The following is a 14,431-nucleotide window of genomic DNA, read 5'->3' on the forward strand; positions in this document are numbered from 1 at the left end:
GTTACTATAGACATTATCTGCCGTGTGTGTGTGTGTGTGTGTGTGTGTGTGTGTGTGTGTGTGTGTGTGTGTGTGTGTGTGTGTGTGTGTGTGTGTTTTCTGATGCATCTGCTAAAGGGTTAGCAAGGTATTGTCATTGTTTTTATTTATGCCTGGAATAACTCATATGGGAAAATCTTACTCCCTCCACTTAACAGCTTTTTTTTTTTTTTTCCAGGCTGTGCAAGTAAAAGCCTGTGGCTTCCTTGCACTATATGGCTATTACTATTACCATTCAGGTCTGGAGATTGGCTAACCATAACCCAAAATGCAAAGGGCTATAAGAATTCGTTCATTCTTTGATGGGATTTAAACCCAAACATCTCCAAATGAGTGACAATTGGTGAAACCAGTATCCTATCATGGAGAACAAACAAGATATGTGATGATTTTTAGACACCTGAGCATAAGTGCTAAATTGGACCAACAGAAATCTGGTGGATTATTAATCCTTTTTTTTTTTTTTTCATCCTCACATAACTCAATTCCCAGTGGAATGGATTTTTATGAAATGTTATATTTGGTGACTAGTGGAATAGCAGTACAGATCTTTCCTTTTAGAAAGATTTGTAGAGCCACCTCACATTTCATTGGACCAACAGAAATCTGACAATTTATTTATTTATTTTCTGTCCATCTGCACCTAATAACTGCATCAACTAGACTCCCAGATGATGGATTTTTGTAAAATTTTATATTTTGCTCTGTTAGAGCAATTTGTCGTGCCCTCTCAAATTTCAATAAAATTGAACCAATACAAATTTGTCAATTATTATTATTATTTTTTTTTTTTTCATACATATCACATAGGCTAGACATACATATATTGTAGCTGTAGCTAAAGCACTAAATATTGTTTGTTACCATGTGCTGGTTAGAAGAATGAATGGGTGATGTAAAGAAACAAAATTTTCTCAGTTTGTACATAAAAAGCATTACTTTTTGTTCTGTTTTTTTTTTTTTTTGTTGTAACTCATGAATTGTTACTATTTCCTAATGTGCTGAAATGTAATGCACTCCATACATTAAAAACATGTTTTTCATTAGCAATTGAAATGTTTGGATAAATAAAAAAAAAACATCACCTATACATATATACTTTATGTTTTGTTTTCTCATGATCAAAATAAAAATTGCATCTGATAAAGGTTGCAAACTGACAAAAAAAAAAAAAACCATCAAAAAGATAGAATTTTTATTGATTATTTATGAATATTCGTGTGACCCTTAATCTAGTCGTAGCGCATTCTAGAAGTTTCCTCTTAGATATGAATGAAGAATGAAGTATTTTATCTTACACTCTTGCAGTATACTGTAAATTTTCAACACATTATTGAACTAAATGCAGGGAATTTTGCATTAAGTTAAATTTCGATGATAATAAGCAAAACAGTTAAAAAATATAAAAAAATTGTCATTTGATCATAAAAAATTTACCATATGGGTAAGCCCAGCATGGATGAATCAATACTCACTGCTCGCATCATCAAATCCTGGATAAACCAGAATGAAGTATTCCAAATATTTGCTGACGCTATCAGCAAATATTTGGAATAATTTGGAATATATACAAGTATTTGCTGATGCTATCGAGGCAGTGCTAGGTGGGTCAGAAAACTCTTAGCTTAGGGGTATACACGGACTAATCACTTTCAGCTCTGCCCCTGGCAGAGCTGAAAGTGATTCTTGCACTACTTCTATTGGAATGAGCAGCAGCCCGGAAAACAAGATGCAGGGGATTTCAAATACTGTTGGGAATCATTGCGGTACAAGTAAACACATGGGTTGTGTTAGGGTAGTTAAGATGAGGAACAGGCATATGTATACTTGCACGTACACCAATGCTAGGAGTTTGGTAAATAAATTTGATGAATTTGAGGTGTTGGTCAACACACCAAAGGCAGATATTGTTGGGATATCAGAGCCGTGGTGCCACACAGATATAAGGAATGCAGAAATGGAATTTGGGGAGTACAACGTGTACAGGAAGGATAGACAGGATAGGAAAGGAGGAGAGGTTATGCTATTAGTTAAGAAACACATAAAATCCAAGGAAGTGAAGCCAGTCGACATCGGTGGATAGTGCAGTGTCGAGTCAGTTTGGTGTGACATAAGCATTGGGAGATCAAAATTGAGAGTAGGAGTGTGTTATAGGCCTAATGACTCTGATGAATATAGTAAACAACTGTACAAAGAAATAGAGTGGGACAGTAAATCAGAGTGAATTTTAATCGGGGATTTTAATTTCCCAGATATTGACCGGAATTTGTGGGTTGGTTACTTACACACTAGCAAGGCTTTTGTGGATTTATTGGATGATTGTTTTCTACAGCAGCGTGTTCGGGAGGCAGAGTAATACTCTTTATCTGATTATCAGTAGTAATTCTTCATGCATTAAGAATCTGCAGATAAAGGAATTTCTAGGTGGCAGTGATCACAGTGTGCTGAAGTGGGATTTATTCAAAGAGCTAACTAACATCAGGGGTAAAGGGAAGGGTTTTTGCTTTCATAAAGGTGACTACAGTGGTCTCAGAGATTTTTTAAGTTCTGTACAGTGGGACCAACTGATGATGTTACCAACAGCAAATTCAAAATGGGAAGCATTCAAAGACTTGTTTTGGAAGTTCCTAGGCTTTTTCATACCAACTAAAAAATATTGTTCAAGGTTTAGGCCTAAATGCAGGTCAGATGAACTAATCAGACATGTGGCGGAGAAGAAAAATGCACAGGATACAAAAAAATTAATGGGTGACACGAAAGCCTAAGACAGATGTAAGCTAGTCAAGTCCCAAAGACAGTTAGGCAGGCAAAGGCAGATTACGAGAAATCTTTGGCAAAGGATGCAAAGAAAAACAGCAAAGAGTTCTTTACTTATGTAAACTCTAGAAGGAAAAGGGATGAATCAGATTGGTAAAATGGATATCGATGATTCAACTGTTGATGATCCTGCTCAGGTAGCTAACAAAGTAAATGAGTATTTGGCATCTACATTCACACATAAGGAGTTATTCGGGGTGGGAATGCCAGAGGTGAATTAAACCATTGCCACGAGCTAGATGATTTTGTAATAACTGAGAGCAAAGTGGATGAGAAATTGTTGAAAATAAACATAAGAAAGGCTCCTGGGGTGGATGGGATCTATCCAGTTATATTAAAGGAGGCAGCAAAGGAAGTAAGCAAACCCATAGTCATAATTATGAGAGCTTCCTTGGACTCAGGGGAGGTACCCATGGACTGGAGAAGCGCAAATGTGACCCCAATTCACAAAGGAGGATCAAAGGGCGACACAAGTAATTACAGACCTGTTAGTTTAACTTCTGTTCCAGGGGAAATTAAATGAGGCACTGGTTAAAGAAGCACTGCAGGATCATCTAAACAAGACTTCAGTTATAGCTCGGACACAGCATGGTTTTGTTAAGGGGAAGTCTTGCCTGACCAATTTGATTGAATACTATGATGTGGTCACAAAAGGAGGTGGATGCAGGGAATAACTTTGATATCATATATTTGGATGTTAGAAAGGCTTTTGATACTGCTGCACATGGAAGACTGCTGCACAAATTTGAGCAGTGGGCATTGGAGGCAAATTGCTGCTATGGATAAAGGGATGGTTGAGTGGAGAAGACAGAGAGTGGTAATGAATGGACACTGCTCTTCATGGACTAATGTTATTAGTGGGGTCCCTCAGGGATCAGTGTTGGGTCCATTGTTGTTTTCTGTATTTATTAATGATATTGATGATGGTATATCATCAAAAGGCTTAATGTCCAAGTTTGCAAAAGATACAAAGGTTGGCAGGGTTGTTAATGACAGTACACTGCCGCAACAGGATCTAGAAAAGTTCAGCAAATGGGCTGAGAGGTGGCAACTGAAGTTTAACATTGACTAATGTAAACTACTGCATATGGAAAGCAGTAACCCCAGAGTAACGTATTGACTGTGTGGTACTACACTGACGGTGGTAGAGAATGAAAAGGACCTGGGGGGGGGAGAATTGTGCAGGCAGATATGAAGTTTTCTGAGCAGTGCAGAAGAGTAGCTCATGGTGTCTTGTCAATGATATACAGGAATTTTTCTAGCAGGGAAAAGGAGATGATTATCCCCTTGTATAAGGCAATGGTCAGGCCACACCTTGAGTACTGTATACAGGTCTGGAGGCCTCATTTTAGGAAGAATGTAGAGCTGCTGGAGCGAGGGCAGAGAAGGGCAACAAGATTAGTGAATGGAACAAAGGGTTGCTCTTACTAAGAAAAGCTTAAGTTTTGCAAATTACAGTGTCTGGAGACTAGGCACCCTGTGAGCTGATCTGATTGAGGTGTATAAAGTCTTGAATTGTTTGTGCATGCTCAATGCTGATGGGATCCTTCCTGTTGCTCAGAATAATCGCCTGAGAGGGCATAAATTCAAATTGAGGAAAGACAGTTGTAGGATAGATTGTGTGGAAATTTGCCTTTAGCCAGTGTGTGGTTGATTGCTGGAACAAACTTCTATCTGTCATTGTAGAAGATGATAGCTTAAATAGATTCAAGGCAGAACTAGACAAACATCTGGAGCAAGTGGATGGGTGAAATTGGAAGATTTTTTTTTTTTTTTTTTTTGGCTGATGCTTAAGTTTTGCTGATGTATATAAATAGAATAAATATTCAGTTTCTCAAAAATTCAACTACATGTTTTACTCAACATTTTATGATGGGTTATACACTAGTTATTTGGAATTTTATCAGTTGCACAAGATTTCTGGGTTGTGGTAGACCAGATAAATGGGCTCTTACTGTATTTAATTATTGGATTATCTATACTACATCTAAAATTTCAATGAAATTTAATAATGCATTTTCAGTATCAATGCGGACCTATCAACTCTTAGAAAATGAAAACAAAATCAATTTTAACACAATCCAGCTTTCAGTAAGAAGAAACCGATTATTTATTAGTTATTTAATGAGATGTGTCAGACACACTTGGAGAAAATGATACTCCCAAAAAAGAAACCAATTCTCAGGCAAGCTTCACATATTTCAAAATTTTTCCAAAAGCAAATAATTTTGAGAAATAACAATTTACAATTTCCTTCATGATAAACATGAGTAGAGCCACATTGTGACTAACAGTGGATTTTGAAGTTCACATCAATAAATAAAATATAACGTAAACATGTATATGAAAAATGTAAAAGAAAGAAAAAAACAATAACACAGACCTTACTAAAATCAAGATGAAAAGAAAACTTTCCACAAAAGACATGTAAATATTAGAAATATTCCAGCAAAACAAGACAGGGTCTGCCAAAGTATTTAATAAAATAAAAATATTACATAAAATATCAATCTTTGAGGGCTTGTTTAAAAATGGAATTTGCTAGGATGACTGTTAAAAATAATTAACAAATAAATAAATTTTACCTCTAATCTATTTATTTTACAGGAATAGGAGGAAACAGAAAAAAAAAAAAAAAAACTCTTACTACCTTGCATGTGCACAAATCCATTGATCTATGATAGCAATGCTGCCATCTTTGTACTCAAGCTTAGCATTTGATGGTAGTACAAATCTTACAGCTTGTGGAAGATAGTTCTTTAGATCTTGAAATTCTAAAAAAAAAAATTTTTAATTTATTTATTGTAATTTTCCATTGAAACGTTTTATAACAATAGTTTTTTAAATATTTTAATAAATTATTCCTCAACAATCAGCATCAAGATATACAGTAGACCCTCGCTAATCAGAATTAACTGTGGGGGAGAAGTCATCCGAATTAAGCAATAATCTGGATTAGGGAAGCAAAAGATTGCCCTAAAAGACAAAAAAACTTAGAACACAAATAAATAGAAAATTTATTGATATAAGGTAGTGCTGATGAAAATAAATTAAAAAAAAAATATCACTGTAGTTCCTTTATTTAAAAACTATAAAAAGATAATATATTTATCCATCAATAGAAGACTCAGAAGTTGTACAGCAGACTCTCGATTAACTGGGACACATCAAGACTCCCAAAGTTAAAAAAATATATATATCCACTGGAAATCATAAAATTCAAGTAATAAATAGAAAGGTATAAACAGATGTTTTGCAAGTCATAAATAAGCAACAAGAAGTGGCATTATAAGTCATGATTGCAGATTAATGTATTATCCTGCAATCCCTGCTGTCTTCACACTAGCTGCTCAAAAAAACAATGGAAAGAGAACAAATGTTAAGTTTGTTTTAGTACGTCATGTGGATCATGCTCCATCGCACCGCAAAAAACAAAAAAAAGATTGTTTTGTTATTTATGTCAGGAGTGTTGAATTTTTTTTTTTTTTTATAGTAAATATATTAGAAATTGTGAAAATGATGGGTAAACACAAAAGAGTTGTGCTTCAACTGAACAAAAATTTGAAATTATTCAAAAGTTTAAAAATGATGCATCTGTTAAATCTTTAATGAACTATTATAATGTTGGTAACTAAACCATAAGTGACATTGTAAAAAATAAAAGGAAGCTATTAGATTTTGCGGGCACAACTGATAGCATTGAAGGCATGACTATCAGGAAAATTATGAAACCGTCTGCATGGGAGGACCTCAACAAGCCAATGGTGTTGTGGTTTAGCCAAAAATTACATAAAACCATAATATATAAAATATGTTAACTTATTTACACATATACATATAAAGAAGTATGCAAATGAAGCAATATAATTACACCCACCCAAATCAGAGTCAACAACAGTACTGAACAACATGCAAGACAATGATGTATGTTCCGTCTCTCTGTGCAGAGTGACTCATCTGTCTTCCTAAATCCCATGTGTCTTTTAAAGTACAGTACTCAACTGTGAAAGACTTTTTCGTATTTTGATCTAGAAATTATCCAACATCCAGATTAATTGTAATTGGATTAGTGAGGGTTTACTTATTCTGATTCTTCCCAACTTTTATTGAATTTTTAACCAGCACAGATAAATCAGCCCCCACCCCTCTCTCTCTCTCTCTCTCTCTACTGAAATGGAGGATATAAACACTAAACTTTTATGCTATTAATCTTTTCGTCACAAAAAAAATGAATAGCTTCTATGATAGGATTTAAACTCTAAAATTTCCAAATGGGAGCAAAGTGACTAAAACAATATACTGACATGGAAAGAGCTATTCATAACATTGATAAAATTGAGAATTAATGTATTTCTGATCTGCAGAAAAAAAGAAAAAACTTGTAAAATTGACATGATGAAAACATCATATCAATCATGCTCTGTTCTGTTTTGCTATAAGCACAGCAAAAATGCTTGTGTAACTGCAACAATTTTTGAGGAATGGTTTCACAAAGAACTTGTTCCTGCAGTTAAAAAAATATATAATGTCAAAAAAAGCTTGAACCATAAGCCATTCTTCTGCTTGATAATTACCCTGTACATTCTTCTTCAGATTCATTCATTAGCAAAGTGAAGAAGGTCTACATCCTTTATTTACCACAGAATACTACACTAAAAATCCAGCCAATGGGGCAGGGTATCATTTCAATCTTCAAAATGAATTAGAGGAAAGTTTTAGTTCAAAAATATTGCTAATGATGCTATGCCACTGATTGAAAGCTTAAGGAACAAAGCTTGAAAGATACGTTTCTTGTTGCAACAACGTGGGAAGCTGTCACACCAGCATTCACATTCACTGAAAAGTGCTGGTTAAAGGACTTGCTGAAGTGTTCTCTAGTTCCAAACTGAATCCATGAAGACACTGGTGATACATGTAGTGATGATGACAAGGAATAGGAATTTCAAGGATTTATGCAGAAGCAGAAAAGGCTGAAAAGCTTTTTGAAGAAAGGCTTCCCACACAAGGTGATTTTATTGACTTGGCAAATACTGATTATGTATGTTCAACCACGTGAGTGTAGCAAATATAACTGCTGGACAGTTAGGATGCAGTCCAAGAAGAAGATGCCAACGGCGATGAAGAACTCATCCCACCACCACCAATCATATTGGAAGCCATAGCTGACCTGGAAAGTGTATTATGCTGGCACAAAATAACAGACATCAAACCTGTCTGTTTGATGCAGCTACAAAGATTGATAAGTTTTACTCAAGCCAAAAGGAATTGCAGTATGAAGCAAATAATACTGCAAAAGCTTTTTTTTTTTTCTATAAAATTAGACAGTGCAGAGTAAATTTTTGCCATAAATTTCAACAATAGCAAAAATAATTCAGATAAACCAGTTATTTTCATGTTCTAGCATGTGGCTTTTCACTTCCAGTGTTTTGTAAATAGTGGAATGGTCTATAGCATACGTTCTTGGCTGATAATTGTAATACATGTAACGAAGTGTATATGGGCCTATGGCCCTGGTGGCACATTGAACTGGCGCCTCCGTAGCCAGGTGGGAAGGAGCAGCAGCAGCAGTGCGTAGCACACGCTTCTTGATTAGACCGGGGTTCGAACCCGTCACCACCAAATACGGAAAGGTCAGGGAATGACTACCGCATATCCCGGAGCAATATGGCCTTAGTTGCTAATGCTCCTAAAAACCAAATAACAAACAAACAAGCACATTGAACTCAGTTTATATGGCGCCTCTGTAGCCAGGTGGGCAGGAGCAGTAGTGCGTGACACACGCTTCTTGATTAGACCGGGGTTCGAGCCCGTGACCACCAAATACGGAGGATGCAGAATAACCACTGCATATCCCCGAAGCAATATGGCCTTAGTTGCTAATGCTCCTAAAAACCAAATAATAACAATAACAACTCAGTTTATAACATGTACTTGTATGGCAGCAGAGTTAAACTGACGTTCCAGGTGTTGCCCTACATAAGACACTATACATGTCTACATGTACTTGCATGGCAACAATAAAATTTTAAAAACATATGGCTTCTGTAAAATCCATTATAACATCAATCCAGATATATTGCAGTCTGATGTAATGGACTCCAAACACTAGGTAGTACTGAAATAAACACTAAATTTCTTGTCTTTTATATCAATACTGTTCATTGGTAGCTATGCTATATTAGCATTAGCATTAGTAGAGGCATTTGATGCAAGAAAGCAAGCTTATGCAGCATCAGTCAAAAAAAAAAAAAAAAAAAAAAACACTTCCACTTACCCCTCTGTTCGTTCGAAATACCTGTCCAGCTGAGCCTTAAACTTATTTAGGCTATCAACTTCCACGACAGGGGATGGAAGTCTGTTCCACCAACCAACCACCCACTGGCTAAAGGCAAATTTCCGCACGTCTATCCTACATCTGTCTTTCCTCAATTTGAATTTATGCCCTCTCAGGTGATTATTCTGAGCAAGAGGAAGAATCCCATCAGCATTGAGCATGCTCAAACCATTCAAGGCTTTATACACCTCTATCAGATCACCTCGCTGGTGCCTAGTCTCCAGACACTGTAATTTGCTAAACTTAAGCCTTTCTTCGTATGAGCACCCCTTTGTTCCATTCACTAATCTTGTTGCCCTTCTCTGTACTCGTTCCAGCAGCTCTACATCCTTCTTGAAATGAGGCCTCCAGACCTGTATACAGTCTCTAGGTGTGGCCTGACCATTGCCTTATACAAGGGAATAATCACTTCCTTATCCCTGCTAGAAAAATTCCTATATATCATTGACAATACACCATGAGCTACTCTTGCAGCCCATCTGCACTGCTCAGAGAACTTCATATCTGCCTGCACAACAAACCCCAGGTTCCTTTCATTCTCTACCACTGTCAGTGTAGTACCACAGAGTTGATATGTTGCTCTGAAGTTGCTGTTTCCCATATGTTGTTGTTGTTGATATGGGGGTTTGATGGCGCATAAGCTACTTTGGCTATAATAAGCCTATTCATTTATAATAATAAAAAATGAAAAAGTTTCATAAATTCAGAATTGATTAAAAAGTCCAGTTTGCTTTAAGAAGTTGAAAAATTCGGAAATATCTGCGTCATCTCCAATGAGATTCTCTAAAGTTACTGGTCTACGAAGATTAACCAGTGATAGCAGGGTTGAAGTTCTGTCTTGTTCATAGTAAGGGCAGTCAATGAGAATGTGTTTAATACTCAGATTTATATTACAAAGTGGACACTGTGGCGGGTCATTCCCTGTGAGTAAATAAAGGTGGGTCAGGTAAGTATGTCCTATTCTTACACTTGAAAGGACTACCTCTTCTCGTCTTGATGTGCGGACACTGGAGCGCCAAATTTTTGGATCATGTTTAAATTGAAATAGTTTATTATTAATTTGAGAGTGCCATATTGCTGTCCATTTTGACAGGCATGCAGCCTGAATGGTTAATGCATAGTCTGATGACGGAACAGGGATATCAGTTAAGTCGAAGCTAGTTGGATTTTTTGCAGCTTTATCAGCCAGTTCATTGGCCAAAATGCCAGAATGAGCTGGAATCCAGCAGAGGGTGACCAGTTGATGGTGTTCTTCAATTTTTAGTAATATGCTTTTTATTTCGTCTAGAACAGGGTGTACTTTATCTAAGGGGTTACATAAAGCCAAGATTGAGCTGAGGGAATCAGTATAAATAACAGATTTTAAAGCGCAGTCAGAAGAGAGATTCTGTAAAGCTAGTTTGATTGCATATAATTCAGCTGAGAAGATACTGAATTCAGATGGCAAGGATGCTGAAATAACGGTATTTGGAAACACTGCAGCTGCTCCAATGTTTGAATTAGATTTAGAGCCGTCTGTATAAATTGGAGAAAAGTCAAGATATCTTTGAGTGTGAGCTTCATGAAGTTGTTTGATATTTGATGTTTGTAAAATGTTCTTTCCCCATTGAGACAGGTAAGTGTCACAGGTCGGTATAGGAGGTGGAACCCATGGTGGTTGAGTACAAGTTGTTACCTGTTGTACGGAAAGGATGGAAACATTCCAAATTTGCATCAGTTCAAGAAGGCGAAGACCAGCTGGCTTTACTATGCTTGGTTTATTTCTGAAAAGGTTTTCTAATGGTGGATTGAACAGGTATGACTGAGTCGGATGCATGGCACAGCTTTGTATCTTGGCAGCATACTTCAATAACAGTGTTTTCCTACGTAAAGTTAGTGGGGGGGTTCATGGGCATCAATGTAGAGACTATGTGCTGGTGATGTTCTGAAAGCACCGAGTGAAAGTCTCAAGGCACTGTGTTGAATTGGATCAAGCCAGCGCAATGCACTCAATCTGGCTGAATCATAATGGGAGCTCCATAATCAAGATGGGATCTGATTAGTGCCCGATATAGCCGAAGCAGAGATGTATGATCTGCGCCCCATGTTTGGGAGGATAAAGCTCTGAGCATTATTAACTTTTTTAGACGAAGTACGTACATTTTTTATGTGGTCTATAAAATTTAACTTATTATCAAGTGTTAATCCTAGAAATCTGATGCTATTAGTGACCGGGATGGAGACATTATAAATTTGAAGTTCAGGATCCGGATGAAGTTTGCGCTGTCTACAAAAATGGATGGCAACTGTTTTCTGCTGCGAGAGTTGATAGCCTTGAGGCTGGCCCACTGTTGTATTTTATTAAGTGATATCTGGAGCTGCCGTTCAATAGACCTCATGTTTTGGGAATGGCAGGAGATGGAAAGATCATCTGCATAAAGGTAGGTCTCAACTGTATTTGGAAGCTGATTGGTGATGGAATATATTCTAAGAGCAAACAAAGTGGCACTCAGTACTGATCCCTGTGGTACTCCTTCTTCCTGTATAAACGTTTTGGAGAGGGCATGTTGGTACTGAACTTGAAACGATCTAGTACGTAGGAAGTTCTGAACAAATATAGGAAGGTTGCCTCGCAGACCAAGAGAGTAAAGATCACTTAGTATGCCATGCCGCCAGGTAGTGTCAAAAGCCTTCTTGATATCTATTGAAACCATTACAAGATGTTCACGTTTAACAAAGGCATTTCGAATGGCGAATTCAGCCTTGACCATAAGATCTAAGCACGACCTATTTTTACGAAAGCCATATTGGCTATGGCTCATTAGATGTTGTGACTCAATGATCCATACGAGTCTTCTGTGGACAATTTTTTCAAGGATTTTGCTCAGGCAGCTTGAGAGAGAGAGAGAGAGATCGGTCTATAGCTATAGGGGTTAGTTGGATCTTTCCCAGGTTTTAGGAATGCCAAAACAGTAGAGTGATGCCAAGAAGTTGGAAAAACGTTTTCTAAAAATATACAATTGTAAAAAACCAGAAGCAAGCTTAAAGTTTTGTCATTGAGATGTTGAAGCATGACATAATAAATGCCATCTGGCCCGGCAGCACCATTGTGGGCTGTTCTAATGGCATGCAGAAGTTCAGAGTGTTGCAGAGGTTTGTTATATGGCAGAGTACGTGTGGTTTGAAATTTTATGGCATGCTTTCCTCTAGTGTTTTTAATTCGTTGGAATGATGTAGAATATGCTGATGCCGCTGATATTTCAGCAAAAGTATTGCCCAAAGCATTAGCAATATCTAAGGAACTGGATAGATCTTGCCCTTTCCAGGAGAGGATTGGAGAAGGTATAGTAGGAAACTTACCAGATAACTGTCTAATTTTTTTCCATATAGTTTTCGGATCAGTGTTTCTGTAAAGGTCGATGCAAAATGGGTCCAGGATTCTTTCTTGGCTTGCCTTTGTACAAATCGTGCTTTTGCTCTTAGCTTCTTATAATTAATGAGATTGTTTGTGGTTGGACATTGCCAAAATAAATTCCAGGCTTTGATTTTTGTTTCTTTGCTTTTGTGCATTCGTCATTCCACCAGTAATTATAATGCTTGCGACCAGGGGGATTTGATAATGGTATTGTGTCCTTGGCCACTTTTAGGAGATGTGATGTGATGTAATCTGTTACATTGTCAATATTCTGGAGCTGGATTTTTTCCTTGTCAAGAGAGATTGATGATCGATTTGCCCAGTTTGCACGAACAAATTTCCATTTCCTGCAGAGTTTGTTTGAAGGAGACTGTAATATTAAAAAATTACATATGATTGGAAGGTGGTCACTGCCCATAGGATCATTTAAAACATACCACTCTATGGTTGGGAGGAGTATTGGAGAACAAATTGAGAGATCTATTGCTGAGGTGTGTCCAGTTGGGAGTTGTGTGTGACTGTGCACACCAGTATTGAGTAAGGTGAGGTTTTGTGACTCTAGAAAGCTTTCAATGAGTCGACCACGTGTGTCTAGTTTAGGACCGCCCCATAAGGGGTGGTGTCCATTAAAATCCCCTAATATACAGAGAGGTGGAGGTATCTGTATGAGGAGATCTTCAAGATCTTTTAAACAGTAAGTATGGTTTGGTGGTAGGTATAGTGAGACAAGTGTTATTGAAATATGGAGAGTTATATGAACAGCAACAGCTTCTATTTCAGTTTGAAGTGGAATATGTTTAGTTGGGATCTTTGAATTTATTAGGATTGCTACACCACCATGGGCAGCACTTGCTGTATTACGATCTCTTCGATAAAGACAATAGTTCTTTATTGAAGGAGAAATTTGCGAGATTAGGTAAGTTTCCTGAAGACAAAGGGCAACTGGAGAATATCGGTTAATTAGATCACAGATATCATCTGTGTTGCAACGAAAGCCTCTGCAATTCCATTGTAAAATACAAGGCATTATTTGTGTTTAATTGATGGAGATGTATCTGACTGCTTTTTGAAGGTTACTGGCTTATGACGTTCTAATTTAGATTTATCTTTTTTGGAGAAAACTGGCCGACCTGTGTCCATTTCTTCTTCTGCATGGATTTCTAGAAGGGGATCTTCCTGTATGGATGTGCCATCTGTGTCCATGGTTGTATCTTGAAAATTTTTCACTACATTTGTGTTTAAACTATGAGATATGGTATCTATGACTGGAGCAGGAGTTGCCACTGGTATTGTCAGGGGAGTATTATTTGCCTGGTCAGAGAACTTCGATTGTTGCTTAGAAAGAACATTTCTAGCCCAGTCAGAAATTGATTTGTTAGTGGGAACTGTTACATCAGTTTGAGTGGAGACTGTCTGAAATTTTTTTACAGCATTGGCATAGGTCATATTTTTGGTTATAGTAGGAGCGACTAATTTTCTCGCTTCTGGGTAACTTACTTTGTTCTCAACCTTGTATTTTACTATTTTTTTCTCGGTTTTCCACTTTTCACATGTCTTCGAATATGCAGGATGGTCACCTTTGCAATTTGGGCAGGTCATTTTTGTAGCTGTACAGTTACTTTGTATGTGATCTGAGGATCCACAATTAGGGCAGACAGGAACTCCTCTGCATACAGTTTGTGAGTGGCCATACTTTTGGCATTTGTAACACCTTAAAGGGTTTGGAATGTAAGGTCGGATGCGGAAAAGTAAATAACCTGCTTTTACAGAGGAGGGTAAGTTGGGTGTATTGAAGGTGAAAATAATATTTCTTGTAGGTGTCAGTTGATTATCTTTTTTAGTCATTA

The 14,431-nt window shown here is 37.1% G+C and overlaps 1 protein-coding gene across 1 annotated transcript in view; it reads right to left on the minus strand.

Moving 5' to 3' along the window:
• The window catches only part of O-fut2 (O-fucosyltransferase 2), a 49,174-nt gene that overhangs the window by 21,291 nt on the left and 13,452 nt on the right, over positions 1 to 14,431 (minus strand). Inside the window, exon 6 of the mRNA XM_090379414.1 lies at positions 5,507 to 5,630. Within this exon, the coding sequence (XP_090235540.1) occupies positions 5,507 to 5,630 (124 nt within the window). The remainder of the gene's footprint in view (positions 1 to 5,506; positions 5,631 to 14,431) is intronic.

This window comes from Mastigoproctus giganteus, chromosome 1 (genome assembly GCF_048544385.1).
Source record: "Mastigoproctus giganteus isolate SK-2022 chromosome 1, ASM4854438v1, whole genome shotgun sequence".
Classification (NCBI taxonomy): Eukaryota; Metazoa; Arthropoda; class Arachnida; order Uropygi; family Thelyphonidae; genus Mastigoproctus; species Mastigoproctus giganteus.